The 27859-nt window shown below is 42.1% G+C and overlaps 1 protein-coding gene across 1 annotated transcript in view; it reads left to right on the plus strand.

Annotated features, from left to right (window-relative positions):
* The window catches only part of LOC134571195 (unconventional myosin-X-like), a 104132-nt gene that overhangs the window by 61405 nt on the left and 14868 nt on the right, over positions 1 to 27859 (plus strand). Inside the window, exons 8-25 of the mRNA XM_063429344.1 lie at positions 32 to 116; positions 734 to 837; positions 935 to 1064; positions 1577 to 1695; positions 1983 to 2129; positions 3627 to 3727; positions 4421 to 4487; positions 4818 to 4910; positions 6160 to 6228; positions 6504 to 6586; positions 7274 to 7382; positions 11881 to 11961; positions 12782 to 12906; positions 15239 to 15350; positions 19639 to 19745; positions 22667 to 22957; positions 25891 to 25930; positions 26503 to 27297. Coding sequence (XP_063285414.1) covers positions 32 to 116; positions 734 to 837; positions 935 to 1064; positions 1577 to 1695; positions 1983 to 2129; positions 3627 to 3727; positions 4421 to 4487; positions 4818 to 4910; positions 6160 to 6228; positions 6504 to 6586; positions 7274 to 7382; positions 11881 to 11961; positions 12782 to 12906; positions 15239 to 15350; positions 19639 to 19745; positions 22667 to 22957; positions 25891 to 25930; positions 26503 to 27297 — 2658 coding nt within the window. The remainder of the gene's footprint in view (positions 1 to 31; positions 117 to 733; positions 838 to 934; positions 1065 to 1576; positions 1696 to 1982; positions 2130 to 3626; positions 3728 to 4420; positions 4488 to 4817; positions 4911 to 6159; positions 6229 to 6503; positions 6587 to 7273; positions 7383 to 11880; positions 11962 to 12781; positions 12907 to 15238; positions 15351 to 19638; positions 19746 to 22666; positions 22958 to 25890; positions 25931 to 26502; positions 27298 to 27859) is intronic.

Raw genomic sequence — 27859 nt, forward strand, 5'->3', positions numbered from 1 at the left:
TTTGTAGCCAATGTCTTCTTCTGTCTCCTAGACCCGAGTCACACGTCAGAGTCCTGGCGAGAGGAACTATCACATCTTCTATGCCCTGCTTGCAGGCACCAGCAAGGAAGACAGAGGTAATATATCTTGTTAATTAATCTGCTCTGTCAAAATAATCTGGTTTCCTAAATTTGTTAATGCAGTAGTATTGGCCACATCTTCATTTGAGAAAATTAAAATTTCTGATTGATCAAAAGTAACCCTCTCAGTATTACTTTACTGAGAGGGTAGTGGATGCATGGAATAGCCTTCCAGCTGAAGTGGTAGAGGTTAACACAGTAAAGGAGTTTAAGCATGCGTGGGATAGGCATAAGGCTATCCTAACTATAAGATAAGGTCAGGGACTAATGAAAGTATTTAGAAAATTGGGCAGACTAGATGGGCCGAATGGTTCTTATCTGCCGTCACATTCTATGTTCTATGACACCAAATCCATTGTCAAACTACAACTCTCATAGTAATCTACATGTTTCGTACACCTCGAGTCTAGGTCCGCTCCCTGGTATTCCTGGATAAAGGACAGGGTTTTAAGCCTTGCCTTGTTTTATTTTCTCCAGTGAGTTCTTTATAATCCGCATTCACAGACTCTGCTTTATAATGTGAATGATGAAAAGAATATGAAGTGCTCAAGGCAGCTGGTAGAAGATGAACTGTACGTTTTAATAAGTGCACTCCGTGGGGTATTATTTTACAGAAGCTCTCTGTCTCTCTGATGCGTTGTCCTACCAATATCTCAGCACGTCGGGCTGTGCGACCGCCGAAGGACTGAATGACAAGGACATGTATCAGAAAGTTATGGTAAGTCCTTTGTGTGGTTGAGGTTTGTGCACCTGGTCTTGTGCCCTGTGGGCTGGATAGAATTGTTCTGACGAGCCTTCCTGCCCTGTGCCCACAGACAGCGCTGCAGGTGATGGATTTCGGTGATGAGGAGATCGGGGAAGTATGGAAACTTCTCTCAGGAATCCTACAGCTAGGAAACTTAGAATTCATGACAGCAGGTGGAGCGCAGATCACAACTAAAGCAGGTAAATCCAATAGGTACAATTGGTTCATGCGGTGGAACAGGGCTTGTGAACATTAACACTTTAACTCTTTTGATGCCAAAACAATGCTTTACCACAGCATTGGGTCAAGAGCAGCATTTTAATATATAAATTAGCCCAGCTATTCTGTATTTTCCATCGTTTTCTAGTTGTGCAACAAGTGAGCCACCTACTGCCGGCCTTGGGGTACTACACTGGACCATTCTTAGACCAGACATGTCACGCATACGGCAGTCTCTCTCTGATTGCTTGCAATGTTTAAATGGCTTGCAAGTTTATCCGTAGCCAAACTTCCTTCTTATGCTGCACAGTGATAACCAGAAAATCTGGTTGCAAAGATCTCAATGCTTTCCCTGTGCCACAGTAAGGGTTAAACTAGCCAGAAGACACATGACTCACGTCAATCTTAGAAGTTTTGAATCAGGCAGTAAAATTAGTGGTATATCGTCCTTCCCATTGTCTATTTAGTTGCTCTTCTCTCTTTTTTTCGTTAGTTCTTAGTGATGCTGCTGACTTATTGGGACTGGACTCCTTCCAGCTGTCTGAAGTTCTAACCCAAAGATCAATGATCCTACGAGGAGAAGAGATAAGTTCCCCTCTGACGGTGGAGCAGGTGAGGGTTACAACCTCTTGTTTGTTATTTGAAGTGAGCGATTCTAGACTCTTTAAATATAGTTTGGCAGATAAAATGTATCAAGAATGATCTGAAATCCCCTAATATTTCTAGACCAATTTGGGACTCCAGTGTCTATGGGCAGTGTCTTCGATGAGGCTCATCCAGTCTCACTCATGTTTGCTAAATGTGGCCCCACTCTCATATACTGCACTTAGGGCCCCACTTTCTCTCAGTGTATAACCGTCTGTGATCACATGATCTCTCATTATTCTCTCCCTCCACAGGCGACGGACTCCAGAGATTCCCTGTCCATGGCTTTATACGCCCAGTGTTTCTCTTGGCTATTGGCAAAGATCAATGCTCGGATCCGCGGGAAGGACAACTTCAAATCTGTGGGGATTCTGGATATATTTGGTTTTGAGAATTTCCAGGTATTTTGTGTGCCTCAAAGTAATCAGAGAAATATAGTGAAACTGTACATCCGCGTTTTTAGACGTCAGCCCGAAGTGATTCCCAAAAGGCTACCGACTTGATTTCAGATTAACTATTTGTTGATACTCTGTCTTCAAATATTTTTACCTTTTCTGTACTGATTGAACTTTTTTTATAACAAGATTAGTGTAGGTGTGAACTGTTGGGGATTCAAAGTTATTTCAAAATAGCCAAACTGGAAAAATGTTATATTTACTTTGAATCTGTGATAGTTCATTGCTTAGTGATTAGCCCAGTAAGATGGTTTCAGCCTGAGCTTGGATGCTAAAATCGGGGAACGTCTCTGAGTTCCTAAAGAAATGCTGCACAGTCCTGAAACCTGCAGGGAACGTATCTACTTTTATTTCCCAGTGAAATCTTAGACATGCCTTTTTGCGTTTTCTTTATTTCAATAAGCAGAAAAATGAGAACTCAGTCAGGTAGATGTTTTAGTTTTAAATCTATTTACTAATGGGTTGCACCGAGCACCATGTACTTTCTCAAATGGTCATGGTACCTGGAATCTGAATGTGCAGCCGCTGCACATAGTGTTTAACCTCTCAACTGCCAGAGGTGTAACTTTTGGCTGGAGCGTCATTATCCAGGCAGTAGAACAAGAGCCAATGATTGCACCCCACCCCCGTCTGTGCCAACCATGTTCTCCCCACATCCTGCCGCCCCTGACATCCATCCCCGTCCAGTGAGAGAGACAGCCAAGAAGGGTTGGGGTGAGGCTTGTTAAAATGTGGTTATTTTTTATTTAATTTTCCTTATAGATATTTTCTTTCTAGGGCAAAAGGTGGAACGCTATTATTCTCTCTACTCTCTGGGGTAGCGTAGAATGCGTTCGTCATGACAGTCTCCTTAAATGAGACCCTTTGCCGTCCTAAAGCAGTGATGCATTTGCCCCATTTGTAGACTACAGATCTCTTGATGCCAAAACCTGCTTACCCTAAAATAGATTTTTTTAACATTTGTTTCATTTCGAAACCGAAGTGAGGACAGAGTTTATTACAAAAAGACACAAACTAGGAGTAAGGGACATTTTAAAGAATTACGTTAGGTAGGCAAACAAAACTGCTAATACAATTTTCTAAAATCTTAAAATGCACTTCCCATCCCCATTACCTGCTCATATTGCTAACTTTCTGTCTGCCTGAATATGTTCCAATCATTGACTCTTCTTCCTGGTTGTAATTATCTGTTAACTCTGTATACAAATAAATAGAGATTTTTTAGTTACCGTAAACTAAATAGGCAAATCTGGAACAACCTATGAAATTGCGCAATTGGCAGCCAGTTGCTGGGATTGTAGGGAATGTAGTTTTAGGCAGTTCCCTCCATCTTTTTTGTAATTTGCTGCTTATACCCCATTGTAATATTGTAATGCATTGTGGGAAGTGCTAGCACTGTATCACTGGTAATGGGAATTTTCTCAATGTATTTGTTTTTCCCAGGTGAATCGATTTGAGCAATTTAACATTAACTATGCCAATGAGAAACTGCAGGAATATTTCAACAAGCATATTTTCTCTTTGGAGCAGCTGGAATATAACAGGTAGGAGTTGGGAGGAAGGTGTATTTCAATTACTAAAAATATTTATGGGAACACATTCATTTCAAGCGCAAAATTGCCACAGAAACCATATTGAGAGGCGGATAGCCCAAATGTAATCTATATGAAATCTGTATATCTTATTAACGGGAAGGAACAAATTATCTTGAGGTAACCGCGCGAATGAGACTGGGATCTACTAAATAAGTATTGTTGTACATTCAGCTTTAGAGGGACTCGGGAAGGCGGGCAACAAAAAAAAGTCTGCCACGTATAGCCCCCAGGCTTTGTGCTCTTAAAGAGGATTATGTAACCTGTTAAAATTAAACATTACTGCCCAACGTTCTCACACAACATCACATTATGTAACTCAGGAGAAGGGGGAGGCTTCAAACCTCACGTTCGGCATAGGATCCTGCTATAAAACACTGCGGCAAGTGATAAGTACAGAAAAAGCAGAATGGCGCCCCCTGCTGTCGAAAGAAAATTAATTGTAATGTAATGGAAGATCACCTGTGTTCTATCTGAAAAGATTTGGAAATGGTTATTTCTCATGATTTATGTTCTATTTATTAGCAGCAGATACAGAGTGAAAATGAAGCATTTCTCCTGTTTTGCCATTGACCACTTTCATTGTCTGAATGTTGCCTATATAACTTCCGATACCCGGTTTAATTTTGTGTCTTTGGAATTCAGGGAGGGCATCAACTGGGAAGCTATTGGCTGGATGGACAATGCTGAATGCTTGGATCTCGTCGAGAAGGTGAGGTCTTCACTAATTGCGGGAAAGTGCTGAATGGGTCATTAGAACAAATTGAAGTTTGCTGGTTAGTGTGAGTTCAGTATTGATTTATTGAACATACTGTGTATTGGAATAATGCCGAAACACAGGCAGAGTGATCGATCCGCTAAGTAATTTGCTGATGTATGAGGTTTGCTGGAATCCAGTGGTGTTTATGAGGATGTGGGTGATGGTTCTTTGAGAGGAGAATGCGTTGGTTGTAGGAGGATGTGGGTCATGGTTCGTTGAGGGAAAGGGGATTAATCTCTATATTAGGTTCTCGTTAACTCCTCTCTCTTTCTTTCTATGTAGAAACTTGGGCTGCTTGCTCTAATCAATGAAGAAAGTCGTTTCCCAAAAGGCACAGACTTCACACTGCTTGAAAAACTCAACGTTCAGCATGCTGTAAGGATCACCATTAATGTTTTACAATTTTTTTTTATGTGCACCCTTTAATGGTTGTGTTTCATCTACAGAAATCATGAACCCACAGTTATAGCTTATGGATAGTTTTTTCAGTATTTTTTTTTTAAGATATTTGAAATGGTTTCAAAATTACAAAAAAATTATTTGTCATCATTGTCTGCCACATATGCTTTTACCCGTTATTGATGAGGGCCTAACCAAATCTAGACCAGGAGTAGTCCACCTTCGGGACTCCAGATGTTCTGGACTACACCAATAATGCTTACAGCCATAATGTTGGGAAAGCATCAAGGGAGATGTAACCTACAAAATCTGGAGTGTGGAAGGTTGCCTACACTTCCTCCAGGACACAAATAGCCAACCTTCAGCACTCCAGATGTTTTGGACAACATCCCCCATGATGCTTTGCCAGCATTGTGGCTGTAAGAGCATTATGGGCGCTGTAGTACACATCTGGAGTGCCAAAGGTTGCCTATCCCTAGAACAATGATGCCTTAGCCTTGGCACCCTGAGTCTCTGAATGTAATTTCCCAAAATGTTACGTCGTTGAAGGTTGGGCATCTCTCCTTCAGAATTTCTGCTTCTCGTTTTTCAATTCTGATCAATGTCCATCATTGGGTTCCCTGGAGCTGATCAATGCTTAAGTGGTGATTGAGAAATTGTTGCCCATGTCACAGACTGACGCACTCCTCGAATTTGGATAAACCATGCCTGCTCAAACCTTAATTCTGTAAACAGAATGCCAGTCTAACATATATATCTCCTATGGTATAATTCCAGAATTAAATGCACAGATCTTTTGTGTAAACAGAACAAAGGATACAGGTAGCACCAAAATACATACAATATTGTGGTAAATAATAAAAAAGGTACCAAGTAAAAGATAAAAATGTCCTTTTGAGGTTATAAAAATCTTCAAATGTTGAATAAGATGTCTCCGGAGTGGTATCACACATCAATGGCATATGCAAAAGAGAAAATAGGAGACCAGTAGTGCAGTATTGGTACTTTATTTTTATTAATTACCCCAATATTGATTGTATTTTGGCGCTACCTGTATCCTTTGTTCTGTTTGTTCGATTTATCCTTGAAGGTTTTGAGGGTTACCTTCCTATTCAGGTGTGCAGCCCCCTTGTGATTAGTTATTGTAGCCCACCCTTGCTTTTTGTGTGTCTGGTTTTTGTTCTAATTTGTTTGTGTCCCCCCTTTTCCCCCATGTATTTCCCAGAATAATCCGCATTTCGTGAAACCGCGTGTGACTGAGAACCAGTTTGGAATTAAGCACTATGCCGGGGAGGTGAGTTACTGCAAGGCAGATTGTCCACCTCCAACTTCCCTCCTAGCATTCAAATAGAATCCATTATCCAAATATCTGTAATATTAACAGAGGAATGGATTGGTGTGCAGTTAGTACATACATATTAGAGACATGTTATGTCAATCACTATCCCGGCAGGTAATGTTAATTTGTAAAATGTCTCCTGTTTAGTGTTGTAGAATACTGGTGTTTAAATGGAAGTTTGTGTAACTACACACTAACGTGCTCACTGTGAGCCTCTGTTCTCAATTCAGGTCATGTATGACGTGCAGGGGTTTCTGGAGAAGAATAGGGACACGTTCAGAGATGACATATTAAACCTGTTAAGAGACAGCAGGTGAGTCAAACATGAAATGATTGGTAAGAAATACCCTGGGTGGGAAAGGGTAATCTCTTACCTTGGGACATAACTGAAAACCAGAGAAATGTAAGCGCGTCCTTCCTGGTAAAATCCATTGGATATATAAAGCATGAATTCACTGACTGCATTAATGCTGGACATGACTAGAGTGATGGTGAAATCCAACCCACACTCACACTCTCATCTCACTCCTTTCTCCAAGCCTCCCACCAAAACACTTAAGTCCAGAGAATTGGATATGGCTGAAGTCCAGGGTTTAGTGTTTGTGGGCCACTTCAAACCCTGCTCAAGAGCAAATTTAATTGCATATAAGTTTGGTTTTTCAAAGGCTGTTGGTTCGCTAGAAGTATAATTTATCAGCTTGACAGGTTGACCATGTCTATAATTCAGATTATTCTTAAATGCTTTTGGAGTATTCTGCCTACATTATTCAAAGAGCAGATTTGTATTCACATATCAGTGAATTGAATAATCGTATATAAAAGCCCCGAGCTGTAGGAGAACACTAGATAAGGGGTGGTGGGGGGGAGGTCACCTTTCAGTCAAACCAAATTGAACTGGTTCCAGTCAATTTACACACGTGCCGTGCGTGACGATGGTTCCATAAGATCGGATACTGTATCAAGGATTTTGTTAATCTCCTCCTGTTTTTCTGTGTTCTAGGTTGGATTTCATCTATGATCTATTCGAAAAAGTCTGCAGTAGAAGTAGCGAGGAGACTCTCAAAATGGGAACCCAGAGAAAGAAGCCAACCGTCAGCTCTCAGTTTAGGGTAGGTTGTCAAAATAAGACCGTATGTACCTTAATGTGAGCAGCATCACTCTGCAAACTGTCAAACCTCTCGATACCATGTAATTAGTGATGTCCCGAACGGTTCGCTGGCGAATAGTTCCTGGCGAACATAGCTTGTTCGCTTTCACCACGGACGGCGAACATATGAGATGTTCGGTCCGCCCCCTATTCATCATCATTGAGTAAACTTTGACCCTGTACCTCACAGTCAGCAGACACATTCCAGCCAATCAGCAGCAGACCCTCCCTCCCAGACTCTCCCACCTCCTAGACAGCATAAAATTTAGATTAATTCTGAAGCTGCATTCATTTTTTTTTTACATTTATTTATTTATTTTTTGTTTATTTTTTTTTGTGTTCATTATACATTCTCCTCCATAGCCAGTAACCTGTGTTTATTATACATTATCCCCCCATAGCAGTAACCTGTGTTTATTATACATTATCCCCCATAGCCAGTAACCTGTGTTTATTATACATTATCCCTCCCATAGCCAGTAACCTGTGTTTATTATACATTATCCCCCCATAGCCAGTAACCTGTGCTTATTATACATTATCCCTCCCATAGCCAGTAACCTGTGTTTATTATACATTAGCCCTCCCATAGCCAGTAACCTGTGTTTATTATACATTAGCCCTCCCATAGTCATTTATCGTTGGACCTAGGCAGCATGATGTCTTAGGCCGGCCCAGAGAGTGAGTGAGTGAGTGACTGAATAATATAATATATATGTTCAGAAACATATTAGTAATATATGTAAATCGGGTTCATGCAAAGAGGGTGAAAAGGTATTAAAGAAAAACACACTTATTGCATCAAATTTACATAGCCAAACTTTTAAAAGCTTTCCTCATTTCTTTCTCGGGATGAGGAATATATCGGTTGTAGACTGAGGATTTCCATCTGCCCAATCTTTTAAAAATATGCACTGGAGTGTCAGTGTTGAAGGAGACCGAAGCTGCCCCTATTCTAAATGAAAGACCCGAGACATGGATACAACCCAATCTTAGGAGTAGTGTTCTGATGTAGAAGATGAATTTAGCCGTAGTCAGAGGGATTCAGTGAGAGTAGTGGTGAAATGTGTGTGGCATGACTGAGTGTGGGTAAGTAAGAGTCAAGTATTTTATGTGGGCACTAGTTCTAGGTGGGATAAAGTGGTATAGTGGATGGATGAGTAGTTTGGTTCGTTTTAGAGGTTTGTAGAGAAAGAACCGTATATACTCTAGTATAAGCCGACCCGAATATAAGCCGAGGCCCCTAATTTTACCCCCAAAAACTGGGAAAACTTATTGACTCGAGTATAAGACTAGGGTGGGAAATGCAGCAGCTACTGGTAAATTTCAAAATAAAATTAGATCCTAAAAAAATTATATTAATTGAATTTTTATTTACAGTGTGTGTATATAATGAATGCAGTGTGTGTGTGTATGAGAATGCAGTGTGTGTGTGTATGAGAATGCAGTGTGTGCGTATGAGAGTGCAGAGTGCGTATGAGAGTGCAGAGTGTGCGTATGAGAGTGCAGAGTGTGCGTATGAGAGTGCAGAGTGTGCGTATGAGAGTGCAGAGTGTGCGTATGAGAGTGCAGAGTGTGCGTATGAGAGTGCAGAGTGTGCGTATGAGAGTGCAGAGTGTGCGTATGAGAGTGCAGAGTGTGCGTATGAGAGTGCAGAGTGTGCGTATGAGAGTGCAGAGTGTGCGTATGAGAGTGCAGAGTGTGCGTATGAGAGTGCAGAGTGTGCGTATGAGAGTGCAGAGTGTGCGTATGAGTGCAGAGAGTGATGCAGAGCCTTGGTGGGGGGTGGGCATTTTAATATATTTTTTATTATTATTATTTTAATATTTTTTTTGTTATATAATTTTTTTTATTACTATTTTTATTATTGTATTATTATTTTCATTTTTTTTGTTATATTATTAATTCATTTATTTTTATCACTATGATACATTTTTTTGTCCCCCCTCCCTGCTTGCTAGCGTGCCAGGGAGGGGAGCTCCTTCCCTGGTGGTCCAGTGGCATTGGTAGGTCAGTGGGGGGGGAGAGGGGGGCTGTCAGAGATCACTATATATAAAAATCATGATCACTATATACCGTATATACTCGAGTATAAGCAGAGTTTTTCAGCACATTTTTTGTGCTGAAAAACCCCAACTCGGCTTATACTCGAGTCAATAGTCTGTATTATGGCAATTTGCATTGCCATAATACAGACAGGGGCTGTGGGGGCTGCAGAGATCTTACTTACCTCTCCTGCAGCTCCTGTCAGCTCTCTCCTCCTCCGCGCCGTCCGGTCAGCTCTTCTGTCAGCTCACACTGTAAGTCTCGGCTCTCGCGAGATTTACACTGGGAGCTGACCGAGGTGCTGAACGGACGGCGCAGAGGAGGAGAGAGCTGACAGGAGCTGCAGGAGAGGTAAGTAAGATCTCTGCAGCCCCCACAGCCCCTGTCTGTATTATGGCAATGCAAATTGCCATAATACAGACTATTGACTCGAGTATAAGCCGAGTTGGGGTTTTTCAGCACAAAAAATGTGCTGAAAAACTCTGCTTATACTCGAGTATATACGGTATATAGTGATCATGATTTTTAGCGATATCCAATATTTTTAAGGTGGTCTCAAACAAACATAAAATGCTATATAAAATTTGTGGGAATATCGAATAGTCGTGTACAGTAAATCAGAGAGGGCTCAGAATATCGAACCATCGATTGGTAACCTGGATGAAGTAGGGGGTCTGTTTTATTAAATGCGCGGTAATATGCTTTAAATGGGAAAGGACGTTAGGAAAGGTGTGTGATTGGGATAAGTGGTTGTGGCTGTATTTGCCTTAATCTGGGACCGACCTGGCTCCTAAACTTCAGCCGCGCGTTGCTGGATCACTCCTGCCTACACACGAGCCGCATGCGGCTTGATCTCCTCTTCTGACTTAGCCGCGTGCACTGACCGCAGTGATCGGTCACGTGGCCCGTCTGGCACTAGGAGCACGGCTCGAGTCACGAGCTCGCTCTTAAAGGGGCAGTGGGAGCCAAAAGTTGATTCAGGCTCCCATTGGCCCACGTCATTCCAGCACCCCCACACGAACGTTTTGGGGGCACAATAGCTTGCATTTAAAAAAAACAAACACACTTTTTTGACTGTAATATAATAGCAGTCAGTTTCCTTCACACATGTGCGTTTCAGGGCCTGCCAGGGCACAGTGTCACACCAGTGCAACTCATATCTGGTGTAACAGTAGTGTACATTTAAAAAAAAACAAAATACAGGGGGCTTGTTGTCACCTTTCGGGGACCCTTGGTGTTGTACGTGGCTGGGTGGAGGAAGAGACTTTCAATGACATCAGTGAGGCCAAGGAACGGGACATGGCTAGCTTGGTATCCAACCTTGTGCAAACGGGGAGTTTGCGGTTGTGCAAATGGACTGTTTGTGGTTGTTTGCGGTGCGTTAAACTGGGAGTTTGGTCTGTCACTGTGAAGCGGGCGTAACCCTTACACTACCTGATCGATACAACATCATACCTGATGTTTTAAAGCACGTTATTCCAAACAATTTAGGAATGTTAGGTGATTTATGCCCTTTATGGATTAAAACCAGACTCTGCATCAACTGTGTAATTTTCCATGGGAGTTTTGCCATGGATCCCCCTCCGGCATGCCACAGTCCAGGTGTTAATCAAAACAACTTTTCCATCACTTTTAAAATTCGCCTGCCTATTGAAGTCTATGGCGGTTCGCCAGGTTCGCCCTTTAGCGAACATTTGCGGATGTTCGTGTTCGCCGTTCGCGAACTGAAAATTTTATGTTAGCGACATCACTACATGTAATCTGTAGCAGTGGTCGCACAGAACAAGCTGTATAGATGTTTAATCTCACGATTGAGCCCATTGTAGAACAGTTGGATACGTGCCAATTAAGACTAGTGCTAGCGTATCCTCAGATATTATAATAATGAGCGTGGAACCAATAGATTATATACAAAGGTTTGCTGTTATCGTGCTGGATCACTTCATTCTTCCCCTGCCATTCATTTGAACCCTCTAACAGTTTTAACGTCAATACCCAAGCAAAAATAAAAAAAAGAAACCAAACCTCGAAACATAATCTATTATTAAGTTTTATTCGTGATAGTTTGGTATATACCTTACAGCTTTACAATAAGGAAATAAATACTGTTTTCAGTACCCCCTACCTTTCCCAATAGCCAAGAGTTATCACTGGAATAGTTTTGTGATACATTGTACCCACCTAACGAGCACAGATATGTAGAGACCGCTTTCACCAGGCATTGTGGGGTGTGGAGATACAATGACAGATCTAAAGAGAAGATTACTATAACATTTAATATAAATATATATTTTTACAATTTCTCTAGTTCTGTACATTTTCCTCAAACAAATCTTGATGTCCTTATTTGTGGCCAACTGGCCAACTGTTTAGATAATATGACTCAAATGCTGATTTCATGTGTGTATCCCTAGGAATCACTTCACTCACTTATGGCCATGCTCAACACGTCCAACCCGTTCTTCATCCGCTGTATAAAGCCCAACACTGATAAGGTGAGTAGGAACTGGTAATACTGACCTCGCCAGTTCTGGAAAATTTGTTTTATGCTATTCTTTCAGGGGATCTTGTAGGAATTGTCATGAAAAGATGGAATATAAGACATTGTTAGTGTGGGCTATAGGAGGTGGGGGGATCTGCATTAGGCGTGCTACTCTGGTAGTGTGGGTTACAGGAGGTGGGGAGAGTTTCAGTAAGCATGCTGCTTAGCTGGTGGGTTATAGGAGGTGTGGGGAGCTGCAGTGAGCGTGCTGCTTAGGTAGTGTGTGTTATAGGAGGTGTGGAGAGATGGTCCTGTTGTGCTCCTCGGGTGGTGTGGGGAGATGTAGTGAGCGTGCTCCTCAGGTGGTGTGGGTTATAGAAGGTGTGGAGAGCTGCAGTGAGTGTGCTGCTTAGGTTGTGAGTGTTATAGGACGCGTGAAGAGATGGTATCCTGATGTGCTCCTTAGGTAGTGTGAGTTATTGGAGGTGTGGGGAGCTGCATTGAGCATGCAGCTCAGGTAGTGTGTGTTATAGGAGGTGTGGGAGCTGCAGTGATTGTGCTGTGGTTTATAGGAGGCGTGGGGAGCTGCAGTGAGTGTGCTGCTCAGGTAGTGTGGGTTGTTGGAGGTGTGGGGAGATGGTATCTGGTTGTGTTGCTCACACCCCCTAAACTGCCCGGGTAATGAGGCTGTGTCTAGATTCAGCTTATTTATTTGTAGGATAAGTAACAGAAGTAAATTACATTCTTTTTTAAAAAAAAATTTTTGTGTTAACTTGTATTAATGTTAATGGATTATCTCCTCTTTCTCGATATAACATCCTTTTCTTTCTCAGCTCCCAAACACATTTAACCCTGACGTGGTATTGAACCAGCTGCGATACTCTGGGATGCTGGAGACGGTTAAGATCAGGAGAGCTGGCTTTCCTGTACGTAGACAATACCAGGATTTCATAACCAGGTAAAGAGTCTCTGTATGTAAAAATATCATGTGTGATTGTGCACTGGGACCTTCGTGAATCAGCAAATACAGAGATCCTGTGTCACCTGCAGCTACTTCATCAGTAGAATGAATGAATGTTCAGGGCCGGCCTTAGGCCATTAGGCGCCCTGTGCGAAAATTCTTCACGGTGCCCCCCCCACCAAGTTGCCTGTATACAGTCAAACAAACAGTTACCGGCAGACAGGCAGGCAGACAGACACACACACACACACACACACACACAGTTACAGAAAGACAGTCACACATGCTCAGTTACAGGCAGACAGTCACAGAGCCAAACACACAGTTAAAGGCACACAGTCATACACACTCTGTTACAGGCATGTAGACACTCACGCATGCGGATAGGCACACACATACTTAGTTAAAGGCAGATAGTCACACATACAGACACAGCTACAGCGACACAAACAATTGGAGTCACACACAGGCAGACAGTCTCACACACACACACACAGGCAGGGAGGCAGTCACACACGGGCAGACAGTCACACACAGACATACAGACATACAGACTTACCTCTTTCCTTTATGGCTTGAAGGGTGAGAGGAAGCTATTGGTTGTTGGGGAAGCAGGGACTACTTCCTTCTTCCCTCTTCCTGTGCAGGGGCTTCGGGTAGGTATTAGCCCTGCCTCACAATAAGCCCCACTCCTGCCTCGAGATAAGCCCCGCCCCCACTGCCTTGCTTTTTATTTATTTTTAGAATCGGGTGGAGAATAATTAATCCTCCACCCGGGTACCTGCTTGAGCTCCCCTGACACCGGCCATGTGCGAGCTGTGTCGGCCACATGGCGCCCCCTGGTCCATGGTGCCCTGTGCGGCCACACAGCTCGCACACCCCTAAGGCCGGCCCTGAATGTGTTCATATATTACTTTATTTTAATTCCCCCTAGTTTCCCAGGTCCCTGTCTGAATCACAATATTCACTGGCTGATGTGAAGTCACACTGATCACCAATAAACTCACTGTGGCATTTTTTAACACTTATGCAGAATAGTTCAGCAGAGAGAGAGAGCTGTATTCTACACTGCACACATACATAAATCATGCCCATTTGTGTCTGTAGTCTGGGGAAAGTGGGCTCTTGTCCCCTTTTTTATGTTTAATAAAATTGATAAGGAAAATGAATGCTGAAATATGAAACGATGGATTCAACAATTAAGCATCAAAATGTAAAAAAAAAAGCCTTAAATCTGTGCTGTTATGGGGATATTATCAGAGGGTTGAGGGTTTTAGCATGTTGAAGTCTTTTTCAAGGGCAATGCATATGTTACACTAAAATAACTGAATTAAAGATACGTTTTTTTTCATAACTCTGCTATTTTGGCCTCACGTTTGCTGTTGCCTTTTTACCACTTCATCTGTACTTCTTCTGTTTTGAATATTTGTAACATTGTCAATAACTAGGTAAACCTAGGGAATTGTGTTGTGTTATCATTTAACTGTATTTAAAAATAAATGTTAAATATTTGGCACAATATATCTATTTTAGCAGTTATTTGTCTTGCAAACCAAGTGATCGTTAAAAGGGTTAAAAGTGTCCATGATAAAAAAAAAAAACTATTCATCTTCTTTCTTTTTCCGAACAGCTGTTACGTGCGATCTGGCTGCATTCTTCAATTTCCAGTTAATTTTCCCCCATTACAAATTTCCAAAAATAAATCTGCTTTATTCACCAAACGGTGAATTAAAAACTGGATTTGGGCCAACATACCTGGTTTGGGAATGTTTCTACAACTATACTATAGTCACAGTTTGTTTATTTTAGCATTAATTTAGCAGTTTGATGTACAATTTACCATAACTCACAGTTTAGTGAAATGGAGCTGATTTTATTTTTGGAAATGCATAAAGGGGGAAGGATTTCCTAACAAACGTATTACAGTAACCTTACCATTCTACATGGGACTCCTGGTTCCTTAAACATGCATCACTATTTTATTTTATTTATTTTTTTAACTCTTGTTCTGCTCTAAAACTTTTGGTGCTGCAATTTTTTTATTTTTTTTATTTTTTTTAATAGCAACTCGTTCTTTCTCCCCCGAGGAGCTATAATTCCAGAGCAAATGCGTATTCTTCCCCAGTACCTGTTCATACTTTTGGCCCTGCTTTTACTATACCCGCAACCCCTCCTTACCCCCATTTTCTCATACCCCCACCCCCTTCAAATTTTGTACCACCTCCCTTTAAAAAAACAAAGTTGAAGTTCTGATCTGAACTCTGGTCTAATTTTTAAAATTGATTTATTATATTTCTTATTTATTTGAAATGTGTTGCTTTTCCTGCAGGTACAGGATGTTACTGAAGAATATTGGGGCTGAAGGTGACATGCGCGGAAGATGTGCTGCTTTCCTTCAGTCTTTTGATGCCGCGAAGGAGTGGCAGCTTGGTAAAACGAAGGTAAATCCTATTACTGTGTCTCAGATTTATGTCTGCTCTAGTAGCTTTTATCTGAAACAAGATGTTAAAAATACAGCATTCGATCCATCAATGTTTCTGTGCCTATTGCACACGGTGCGCCTCCTTTATTCGAGATTCCTGCTCTCTCTATGCCCAGTACTGCACAATATGTACCTTCTGCCTCTAGATTTCATGCTCTTGGTACCCATTGATGTACATTCTCAACCTCTCCACTCTTAATTCCAGGTCTCTTGAATGTACACATTTTGTGCCTATTCTAGTTCCATCGAGCATATGGTGTCCTTTGTTTCAGTTTCTATGGAAACGTGTGAAATTTGTGTTTTTCTTCTCTAATTTAAAAAAATAAAAAATATTCTGATTGGAATATCCATCTATTGATTTAGATTGTTTCTGCACCTGGAGAGTAATACAGTTTTATTTTGAGCTCCATAATAATACATATGCCAAAATCCTACATATGCAATATTGCAACTAAGTAGCAAATAAAAATTGATGGCTCAGACCTATCTGAAACCAGTTATTGGATTGCATTCTGTCTAGCCCACAAAGGGTTAAACATTTTTGTTTTGGCAACATCTAGGATCCTTTTAAACATTTTTAGTATAATGGAGAAATGGCATGAATTAAGTATCTCTGATAAGAAAGTCCTGTTGGGTGGAAAAGACCTCAGGATCATGGCTACCCTTCAATGCGGTAGCCTCTGCTGTTTCGATAAGTGGGCGATAAGGTGAGAGATGGAACGTAAGTGCCAGGCAGGGTGACATCAGATGGATGTGGAGTGTGACGGGAGGTGAGGATCGTGCCCTTACTTGGCTGACACATGCCAGGGAATAATAGAGAAAGGAGTTAGTGGCGATCTGCCAAGCGTGGCTGAATACACAGACGCATTGTGTGCTGGGCCTGCTGGATGGTGTCACAAGCGGAGTGCCCAAGGCTAGTCAGAGAGAGAGCCTCTTTGTTCTCCTCAAGGTCAGAGGCAGCTTTCTGTATCGGATCTATGTGAGATCTGTTACTGGCTGACAAATGGCTCTCTGTGAGTACTGAGATGTGTTATCACGCTTAATATTGATCTTAAATTGCATTATACTCTGTCTGCACTAACACCTTTCTGTTAGTCGTTTACTTTTCCTTCTCTACAAAAACAATTTAAGCAAGCACGTGTAGAACAGCCTCATGATGACTCAATCAATGGGCTTGACACATTTCACCAAGTCATGGAGGCCCGGAAGAAAAAAACCCAATAATAAAAAGCATGAAATTCAGGGATATAACATTTAATTTATGGGACAAAATCTTATTGATCCAATGAGAGATCTGACTGCGTTCTGGGTCGGGAAGGATTTTATTTTCGAGTTTGTTGCAGAATTGGAAGTTCTTCAAACTGGGTTTTATTCCTGGTTTTGGATCAACGGCACAAACCGATGTGAGAGAGGCTGGACTTGATGGAGGCATGCCTCTTCAGCCCCTGTAACGGTTTCATTAAGAAGGGGTGCACACAATTCTTTGCCATATTAATTAATACACACACAATACATAATTGGTCACACATAGCTAATTTAAACAAACTATCAAACATTCCAAACTAGCCATGCTTTCTCACACATACCTTGTATAGCCATACATTCTTAACTAGCCACTCACACACCTATCTAACTAGCCACTCACACACCTATCTAACTAGCCACTCACACACCTATCTAACTAGCCACTCACACACCTATCTAACTAGCCACTCACACACCTATCTAACTAGCCACTCACACACCTATCTAACTAGCCACTCACACACCTATCTAACTAGCCACTCACACACCTATCTAACTAGCCACTCACACACCTATCTAACTAGCCACTCACACACCGATCTAACTAGCCACTCACACACCGATCTAACTAGCCACTCACACACCGATCTAACTAGCCACTCACACACCGATCTAACTAGCCACTCACACACCGATCTAACCAGCCACTCACACACCGATCTAACCAGCCACTCACACACCGATCTAACCAGCCACTCACACACCGATCTAACCAGCCACTCACACACCGATCTAACCAGCCACTCACACACCGATCTAACCAGCCACTCACACACCGATCTAACCAGCCACTCACACACCGATCTAACTAGCCACTCACACACATAATGAGAACAGTGCTTGTGCGTACACACACAACTAGCCACTCACACACCTATCTAGTTGGCTTTATATATATACTCACTAGCAATTAAATGATTATCCCCCTCCTCTACAACTGCTATTCTGCTTGTACTGTGGAGTAAATTGGGATGAGAAGTTTCAAATATCTTGCTGAGATCTCCCGAGTGTCTAGTGGGGGGAGTAGGCTGTCTCTGCATATTTTGTCTGTAGCGATAACATCTGGTCCCCCTGCACACACCTCCAAGTGTATTTAGTTATAGAGCGAACAGGATGCTTGCATCGAGGACAACTTGTTCCCCCCCCCCCCCCCCCCCCCCACCTGGTGCTTGCATTCAGGGAAACCATTGAATGTGTTGATCTCCATGAATATGGTGCTCTGGTGACAAACTTGCCAACCCGTTTTTCTGGGTTTACTGTAGCTAGGGTTGTTCTATTACGGCTGCTTATTTTCCTGGTGGTAAAACACCTGTCTGTGTCCAGGTATCACTCACCCACATTCCTTTATTTGTTAACTGCTGTCAGCTCTGTTCTAATCTACCCACGGTGTGTTCTAATGCCAGCCTAGATGTAGGCCCCCAATATGGCAGTCGCTGCCTGTGCAGTGTTAACGCATGTTTCGAGGTGGCTTGTCCCACTGCGTTACTGGAACCTGTTCTTTGGTGGTCACTTTGCCTACTTTCAGCTTCATGTGCTCTCACTGCCGTCGATTGTTTGTGAACGGAAGGAACAGCTTCTGGAAGGAAGCTGGAGGACGGGGGATTCTTTGTTATGTTTCTATACCAAATAAAACAGCTGCAGTGGCTGTTGGTGTACAGGAGCATGGGCCGCTTCCCAGCCAGTAAGGGTGTATGATGGTTTGTGTCCTTGGACTGTTTGCTCATCGGTCTTGTTTTTACCGTCCCTTTACTCCTTTATCTCTCTGTATTAACTGCCTCCGGTATGAAGCTTGTTATGTGGAGTCCCAGCGGTGGATTTAATATTTCTTTCCTTCCTGTATGTTTTTCTTGTGCAATTAACTCCTAACCCCCCTTCCCCATACACTGTCTGTCTGTAAATCAGCATTTCTTTGTCAAGTGCTCTCTCACACTGTAACCTTATTTTATTTTGTTCCATGTTTTGTCTGTCCCCTTTACAATGCTGTGTTATATCTTTCTACAAATTCATTTTTACACGGCTTTTGTTTTGCTATCATCCCATATAAAGCCATATGCTTCTCTCCCGTCCAGTAAGTGTGTATTATCTGGTGGCTATTACACTATGGTGTGTGTATGTAATGTGTGTGTGTGTGTGTGTGCCCTTCATGTAATATGTAACTTTCTGCATATGTGTGCCCTTCATGTAGTATGTACCATTATGTGTATGTGCTCTGCATGTGTATTATGTACCATTCTGCATGTGTGCCCTTCATGTAGTATGTACCATTCTGTGTGTGTGCGCACCCTTAATGTAATATGTACCATTCTGCGTGTGTGTGCCCTTTATGTAGTATTAACCATTCTGCTTGCGTGTGTATGTGCCCTTCGTGTATTATATACCATTCTGCATGTGTGTGCCTTTCATGTAATATATACCATTCTGTGTGTGTGTGCCCTTCGTGTAATATGCACCATTCTGCGTGTGTGTGTGCCATTCATGAAGTATGTACCATTCTGCGTGGTATGTGTGCCCTTTATGTAGTATTTACCATTCTGCGTGCATGCGTGTGTGTGTGCCCTTAATGTAGTATATGCCATTCTGTGTCTGTGTGTGCCCTTCATGTAGCATGTACCATTTTGTGTGTGTGCCCCTTTTCTGACATCTCTGCCATGAATCGTGCGCTTTCTGTATGTGTCCTGTGTTTATTTCGGTGCACACTGTCTGCTTGTGACTTTGTCTACTGTCCTCCAGTCTTTATAAAACTCCTCCCAATAGATCCCGTCTCAGTCCCCTCCCTGTAATCAGTCCCAGCTGCCAAGAGACTGGTGCATGACAAGCTCTCATCCAAACTCCTTCCAGCATGTCCTGTGGGTAATAAAGGGCCATGCACTGAATTCCACCTTAGCAGCTCCCCTAATCTACCTGTCACATGGCTCCTATACACCATCTTTCTACACCCACAGGTGTTCCTCAAAGAAGCATTGGAGCAGAAACTGGAGAAAAGCCGTGATCAGGAGATAAAGAGAGCGACTTTGCTGATTCGAGCTTACATCCAGGGATATATTGCAAGGTAACCAAAAAAGAATGGTTTGCAAACCGTTTTATTTATTGATTGATTTCATTGATCACCAACTTTTTCTGCAGCTCTGTACATTAACCTCGAGTGGATGCTATAATCTATAATTAGACAAACTGATACAGGAAAAAGAGTTCTGCCTGTGAATGTAGCAAATATAACACTTTATAAAGGGGGGGCGCTGCAATGTAACCATAAACCTGATCAGATCACTGCGTTCTGTGCTGCTTGAAATGTGTTGTAAGGCTTTAAATCTGTAACTGTTTTATAAATGATTTTCAACCATTGTTTAACCCCTTAAGGACCAAAGTTCTGGAATAAAAGGGAATCATGACATGTCACACATGTCATGTGTCTTTAAGGGGTTAAGCATGCTGGGGGCTGCACTGCACACCTTCTGCAATGCTGGATTTGCCTTATCTGTATTTGGGGTAAAATCCATAGATTTAGCACAGCTTGGCAAACATGGACCAAAATGCTGACATGTGGACGGGCCGGGCTGTGGCTTGTGCCCTCCCCTGTAGGTAGCCGTGTGTCAGGGACAGCATTATATTGTTACACCAGTCGGGAGTGTGAGGAACGAAGTTCCTGAATATAAGAGGATGTTTGGGAACAGAGACAGGAAAAAAGTATTGTGTGTGTGTGTGGCTTTTTTTTTTTTTTTTTTTCTTTCTCTCTTGTCTATATAAGAAAACATTTTAACCCTTTCCATGTCAGAGGCAGTGGAAATACAGCATGCTGGTTAATTTATTATTTAACTCCTGATTGTCTGCACCTGTTGTGGCTTGGGCACGTGACTTTCCAGCAGATGCAGCGACTATTAGCACTACATCAACACATACCACAAAGCAAGCTGCTAGATGTCTGTGCCTTGCGTCTCCAAATCTACACTTTAACCCGTTAGCTCAAATCCATCCCTTTCGCCACATGGGCCTAGTATCTTATTCTAGAGGGCTGGTCATCTGGTGGTCATGATTGCCTGAGAGCAATGTGCGTGTGTGTGTGTTTATTTATTATTTCCCATTTTCAATTAGTCAGCATTACGGACTCGTCAGTACATCTGCTGATGGTAACCTGTTACATATTAACCCCCAACACACCAATAGATGAAAAATCCCACCAGATTTATTGAGGTCCTCACAGCAAGCTGAACTGTCTGTGACACTATGTAAATGTTGAGCGACTATATAATTTTTAAGTAGTCTGAAACCAAAGCCATTTTTTTAGTTTCTGCTCTGGTAGCACTCAATACTCTGAGGATGTCTGTTTTATGTTAAGATCTGGAGATACGGCAGTTTTGTGCAGATCGATGTGATTCGGAGTGGCTGGTTTTCAGTACAGCTGGGTTTTTCTATTTTTAGTGGATCTTTCTATTTGGGTTCAGAGCACAGGATACACGTTTAGGCAATAGGGGGCTCCGGGGTCAACAAACAGGATGTTGGATCATTCAGTCCTTCTGAAGAAAAGCATATGGAGTATTTTGCAGAATAGGTGGTTAGAGTATCAGAACTTTACCTGAATGGTGAAGCATGTGCAGCGCAATGGGGTTACAGAGTAAATTATCAGAGCTCATGTGGGAAAGCAATGCAAGTATCTAGTGGTTGAAAAGGATTATTATCGCCACTTATATAGCGCCAACAGATTCCGTAGGGCTTATTCATGCTACAACGCTGGTAAAGGCAAAAACATGGAACGTTATGGGGCAGGCTGTTCGGGACAACATGTAGATACCTAAACTATAGGAGTGGGAGAATGTAACGTTAGTGGCAAACAGTGATAGACTAGGAAGAATGTAAGGCAGGCTGTGATTGTAGAGGAAGGAATGTAAGGCTAGTGTGGGGCAGGCGGTAGTAGTAGTGAGATAATGTAAGGTTAGTAGAGGGAAAATGTAAGGCTAGTGTGGAACAGGCAGTGGTTTTCGTAGAAGAATGCAAGGCTAGTGTGGGGCACGCAGGGTTGGTAGAGGGAAAATTTAAAGGGACACTATAGTCACCAAAACAACTTTAGCTTAATGAAGCGGTTTTGGTGTATAGATCATGCCCCTGCAGTTTCACTGTGTAATTCTCTTCCATTTAGGAGTTAAATCACTTTGTGTATGCATCCCTAGGCACACCTTCCTGCAAGTGACTTACACAGACTCCCTAAACACTTCCTGTAAAGAATCCTCTAATGTTTACATTTCCTTTATTGCAAATTCTGTTTATTTTGGAGTTTCTTATCTCCTACTCTGCTAATGGCTTGCTAGACCCTACAGGAACACCCTATATGTAATCAAAGTTCAAGTTACAGAGCAGGAGATAAAGTCTTTTAAAGTATGTTACATCTGATTGAAAATTACAACTTTTTTTCATGCAGGTTGTATGAGTCACAGCCAGGGGAGGTGTGGCCCGGGCTGCATAAACAGAAACAAAAGTGATTTAACTCCTAAATGGCAGAGGATTGAGCAGCGAAACTTAAATTAAACTTAAGTTGTTTTAGTGACTATAGTGTCCTTTTATAGCAGTGTGTGTGCAGGTGGTAGTAGTATTGGGAGAATTTAAGGCTAGTGTGGGGCAGTGAGTAGGCATACTCTTTATACTTTATTTTGCATATTATAAATTGAGTGAAATGCAGTTTACAGAAATATATTCCTGAATAAGCAACGAGATCATGTACTTGGTGTGTCCTTGATGTGAATGTCTCTTCACTGGGGACATCTGTTGCAAAACCAGAGAGTGATCTTCACATTTGGAATTCACCTAATGAGCTACTGTTTGTTCCATGACTGTGATCTAACGAAGAGGTCCGATAGGAATCTGCCCAATTAAGGACATCGGTGGATTACTTGCTTTGAGGTTTTTGCGCTTACATGTTTAATTACTATATTTATTGTATATATTTTAATAATAATATTAATTTCCTTCATTCCGTTGCAGAAAGCATTATATGAAGGTTCGCCACTGCATAGTCCTAATTCAGAAGAATTATCGAGCCCACTTCTGGCAATCATCGTTTTTGCGACTCCGCAGATCAGCAGTGCAGTTTCAGAAACACTGGCGCGGCACGACTGCACGGCGATTATTTCAGCAAATGCTGGAGGCAGAACGAAAGCGTCGGGAAGAAGAGGAACGGAAACGGAAGGAAGAGGAAGAAAGGAGAAGACAGGAGCTGGAGGAACAGAGGAGGATTGAGGAGGAACGAAAGCGAAGAGAAGAAGAAGATAGGAAGTAAAGAAATTCACCTACTCATGCCCACATTTTGAGACCCTACAAACTCCATATGAGTTGGCTTTGTTTTACCATCTATTTTATTTCAAAACCATAAGCTGCCTTTTCAAATTGGATTGACCACCAAAATATATATTTTCCCAAATTAGAAACACACTTCAAAATTGCAATGACTCGGATAGATAGGGCATTTAAAATAAGATAAAAAAGAAAACTAAAATCAGTTTCTCTTAATAAATAATTGATTTCTGTGCATCTTCGTTTTCCATAAATGTGTAAAACACCAAAAACCCCTGTGTGAGTATTTCGGAGCTTCTCTCCATCCAGCAAGATATTCTCCATCTCCAAACATTTGATGCTAAGGCAGGACTGTATCGTCCTCAATGAATGCTCAAGCATTCTAGGAGTTTGATTTCAAAACCTGGAAATTCGCCATGGTTTAACAGAGCTTAAATGGCCTTTCAACAGGTTGACTTCCAGTCCGGAAGCTGCTGTACGAATTGGCAGGAAGTGAAAAGCACAAGGGATGATTGTTTCCCTTGCTAGATGCATTGTAATTGTAAATACTGGCAGCTCTGTAGATGTGTGGAGCTTGTTGCATATTCATAAATATTGCATGTTTTTTTTTTTTTTTTTTTTTGTAAATCTTTCTTTTATTATGGCATATATGTCATGGGGTACATAAGAGAAAGAGGAGGCATTGTGGGGTAACATAAGACAATAGTATCAAGATGGTGTGCAATGCACCTCAAAGAAAGATTGCCATGGTTTTTTTTTTTTTTGTGAAACATTCAGATAAACAGAGTGGTACAAGCTTGAATAAAAAAAAAAACGAAAGAAATCAAAATCAAAATCAGAGTGGACAAGTAGCCTAAGTGCGCCACGATAGTGTCTTCAGGGTATACTGGTATACATTTGCATTACTTGTCATGACATTAGCTGGCTATGCACAATTTTAGATAAGTCAGGTTGAGAAAACAGGTTCATAAATCAGGCATTGAAGCCAGGAATTGAATACAGGCGATGAGATCAGGCTTTTAAATCGATTTAGTAAAACAGGCTATTAAATCAGGTAGATGGATCAGAAATAGGAAATCAATCTATGCAAGAAAGCAACATATGTACTGTCGTTGGCTAGTTTTAGATGTATGTGGTATGCTCTATGTGTGCTATTAGACTGACCCCTATGAAATAGGCATATAGTGACTTGCTTGACGAAGGTGCTTGGTAGTGTGACATGCTAGAGTTATATCATCTTTGAAAACAATTTAACCAGCGACCACGAGAGTGCTTGTCAGCCAGAAAGTTGTGGGCTAAGTTGTGGTCCGAGAAATTCAGGGCGTGATGTACTGTACTTGTAGCTTTATACTAAATACTGGCTATACATAGCGGAGCATAAGAAGAGTGGGGTGCCTGAACCTCAAGACTGTCTAGGCCCTATTACACAGCGGCTGCCGTATACAATATTTAAGCAAACATAAAAGTGTAATTAATTAAATACGGTCTAAGCGGCGAAAAACATCAAGTCAAGTTAAGCATACATTGCACAGTTATAAGTTCTGTAGTCTATAGCTGTCAAAGTCCCGTGGTGTGCTGTACCGTGGTTTACCAGGGGTGCACTCCAGTCAGGCCCAGTTCCGCGGTATTTTCATCCGACGCCATGGATATGCTTCAGGAGATAGTCTGTGAGGTGTCTCAGCGTGGTGTCACCGTTCATCCTCTGGCTGTTCCGCGCCCGAAGTCGGTCTGCTTGGTGGGCTCCCTTGCCTGTAGCATATGCGCGGGTCCGTGATGTGCGGGCGCTTGCTGTACTTGCCCGGCGGTGTTGTACCTCGGTGCAGACGGTGTGTGTCCGTGTACGAGGGGAAGTCTGCAGCTGGCTCGGAAGTTTCGGTGCTCTCAGGAGGCCGCCAGGCTGGTTCCGTTCACGGTTCTCACCCTTGCGTGCACGGGAGCGAGTGTTCGTGTCTAAGGGGCTTGATGGCGACTTCCGCTTCGGTAAGTGTCGGCGTTGCCCGCTGGGATCCCCCCTGGAAGCCCGAGGAGGGTTCCAGTTCAGAGTTCGCCTGGTCGCCGGGCGGATCCAAGCCGCTGCTTCACTCCTCGCCTGCCTGAATGCCTGCCTCTGGGTGTGGAGCTTTGTGCAGAGGTGAGCAAGGAGTCTGCCGCAGAACTCTGCTACATTCCCTGGGGGCTCGTGTAATGTGCGCTTCGTCCCATGCTGCTTTGCCGTCGCCATTTTGTGTGGGCCTCGTGGGTCCCGTTTGTTCGTCGCTTGGTGTCGTCGTTTTGTAGGGGTTGCCATCTGTACGGTGGGCCGGGATAACCCCCGCCGGTCCAAAGGGGGGGGGTAGCAGGGCTTTGTTCCTCTCATGCTCGTGAGCGGGCTTCGAGTCGGGGGATCGGCCGCCTCCTCCATGCTCTGGGCCCCGCTCAGGGTTAGGCCGTGTGGCCGGTTCGGGTCTTCCCGTGGCGGTTTGGCTCCGGAATGGTACCATTCTGCTCCACGTGTGGTCCCGGTTTGATATCTGGGTACCTTTTGTTGTGGGTTTCATGAAATCAGGCAGATTAGGTTATTTGTGTGCTCTCTGGTGCAGGAGCCCTCATCGGACACGTCCGGCCATCTTGGCTGTCAGGCCCCGCCCCCATAAATATTGCATGTTGCTCTTCCTCTTCCGCATGGCTTTTCATGAAAAATTGTATCCAAACTCCAAATGTTTCCTGCTTTAATTTTGGCAAACTGAATTCTTCCATGGTTACATTATTGTATTTGCTGTTCTTTGTCTACATTTAGTGCTTTATGTACTGTGAATATGTTCCCTGCCAGCAGGCAGTAGATAGAGGGTGACTTTGTAGGTGCTACTGTTTGATTTGCCTGTCCATTGTGATTTTATTATTTTTTTTTTTAAATTGTCTTTTCTCTTTTATTCTAGAGAACGAGAAAGATTGGAGGCTGAACTTCGAGCAGCACAGGTTAGTATTAAAACCAAATACTGTCAGAGAGAGTGCTTGTAACGTAAGGGATGACCAAGATCTTGATGTTAAATTGCCATTCCCATACCTTGGCTAGAGGACTTCTGGTTCACCTTTATTATTGAGCACCCATTACAATATTTGGCAAAGGATCAGAACATTTTTGATTCAGCAACAACCAGGAAACAAAATCTTAGTTTCACTTGCTGTACATATTGTTACCTTTTAAATCTAATTCATTTATTTTGAGAATGGTGCCAAATGTACTATTAAAAGAACTGGCAAGTGTTTGTATTTGATTAAGATGATCCCACAAGCTTACTGGTCCACTTTTCGGAACAATGGCACCCAGAATGTTGGAAAGTATAGCCAATTAAGTAGAGTACTTTATTTTGTAACTTTCCTATGTCTTTTTGACTTAAATGTAAAATCCAATATAGAATTCATTGATCTTGTATTGTTATTGTATTTACATATTCTCATATATTTTACTTGATCTCTAGTTCCAATGTGTGCAGATGGGTGTTAATTACTATGACTTCATCTTTACTAATGAAACCTTTTCACTGTAGGAAGAGCAGGAAAAGGCACGGAACTTGGAAAACCTTCTTCAAGAAGAAGAACGACGTCAGATGGAGGAGATATTGCGACTGGAAAAAGAGATTGAAAAGTTGCATCATCAGCAAAAATTGGACGGCATTTCCATATCTTGTGCCGATACTCGCAACGAGGTGACTCGGCAAAGGGAAGAGCAAATCCATAAGCTGGAGAAAGAAGCATCACGGGTGGCTCAAGAATTCCTGGAACTGCTGGACTTTGGTAATTTAGATGAAAGCACACAGAGTTTGGAGAATGGCATTGAGGGACCACTCAATATTGACAGCAATGTAGTAGCACCTTTAGCTGAAGAGGAGGTGGATGAAGGATTTCATGCAGATGATGAATTCTTACCACCTCCACCTCCTATGTTGCTGGAAGATACTGACATGAGGACTAGTGAGAGTTCAGAGGAGGAGACCTACATGAAAATTCCATCAGATCAAACTGAAGACCAAAGCCAGATAAGTGTATCCATTTCCCCAGTAGAGCATGTATCTACTCAAGATGCTTACAGTGCTCTCTCTGATAAGTCTGAAAGTATTTATCAATGTGTATCGGATACAATGAGCAACAGCGAGGAAGCACAAGAGCCTATATATAGCTACCCACCAGATGTGGAATCAGACTATGATCATGAAGAATTTGATGAAGGTCCACCAGGTTCTGCCGACAATATGAACTTAAGTGATGGACATCTGACTGATGAGGAAGTTCTCAGGATCTCCAAGCCTAACAGTTATGGATCTCATTGTGGCAGTCTGGATTCGGTAAGTCTTACTCAATTACAAAATCTAATATTACTCTTATCTTGAGTTTTTATCATATAAAATAAAAGTAATGTTTTCATTTAAAAAAGAAAAGTATTTTGGAGACTAATGCACATATAAAAATATTTATTTTTTTCTGTCCAAACTGATTCATGTGGCAATATATATATATATATATATTTTTTTTTGGTTGATGAGCCAAAACAAACTTTGTCCTCATGGTGGACTAAAATTCCTTGGCGGTGTGAGGGCTTAGCATGTGGCGGCTTACTGGTCACATTAAAATGTGTTTAAAAAAACAAAAACCAAGAAGCAAACAAACATGAAAAAACCTTATGGTATAAAACCTCCCACCAGTAAGCGGCAGATGGGGACTCTAAAATCGAATTATTTTAGCCTTAATCCTGCAATTTGATTTTTAGTGAATAAACCCTTCTACATTATGGTGGAATGGGCATTTAGTCTTTCAAACACTTTTCTTTTACAGTGATATTGAATACGTGTTCCAGTCAAATTTTACTAGAGACAGATACTTGTAACAATCTGATTTTTAAAATGAGTC

Source organism: Pelobates fuscus, chromosome 8, assembly GCF_036172605.1.
Source record: "Pelobates fuscus isolate aPelFus1 chromosome 8, aPelFus1.pri, whole genome shotgun sequence".
NCBI lineage: Eukaryota > Metazoa > Chordata > Amphibia > Anura > Pelobatidae > Pelobates > Pelobates fuscus.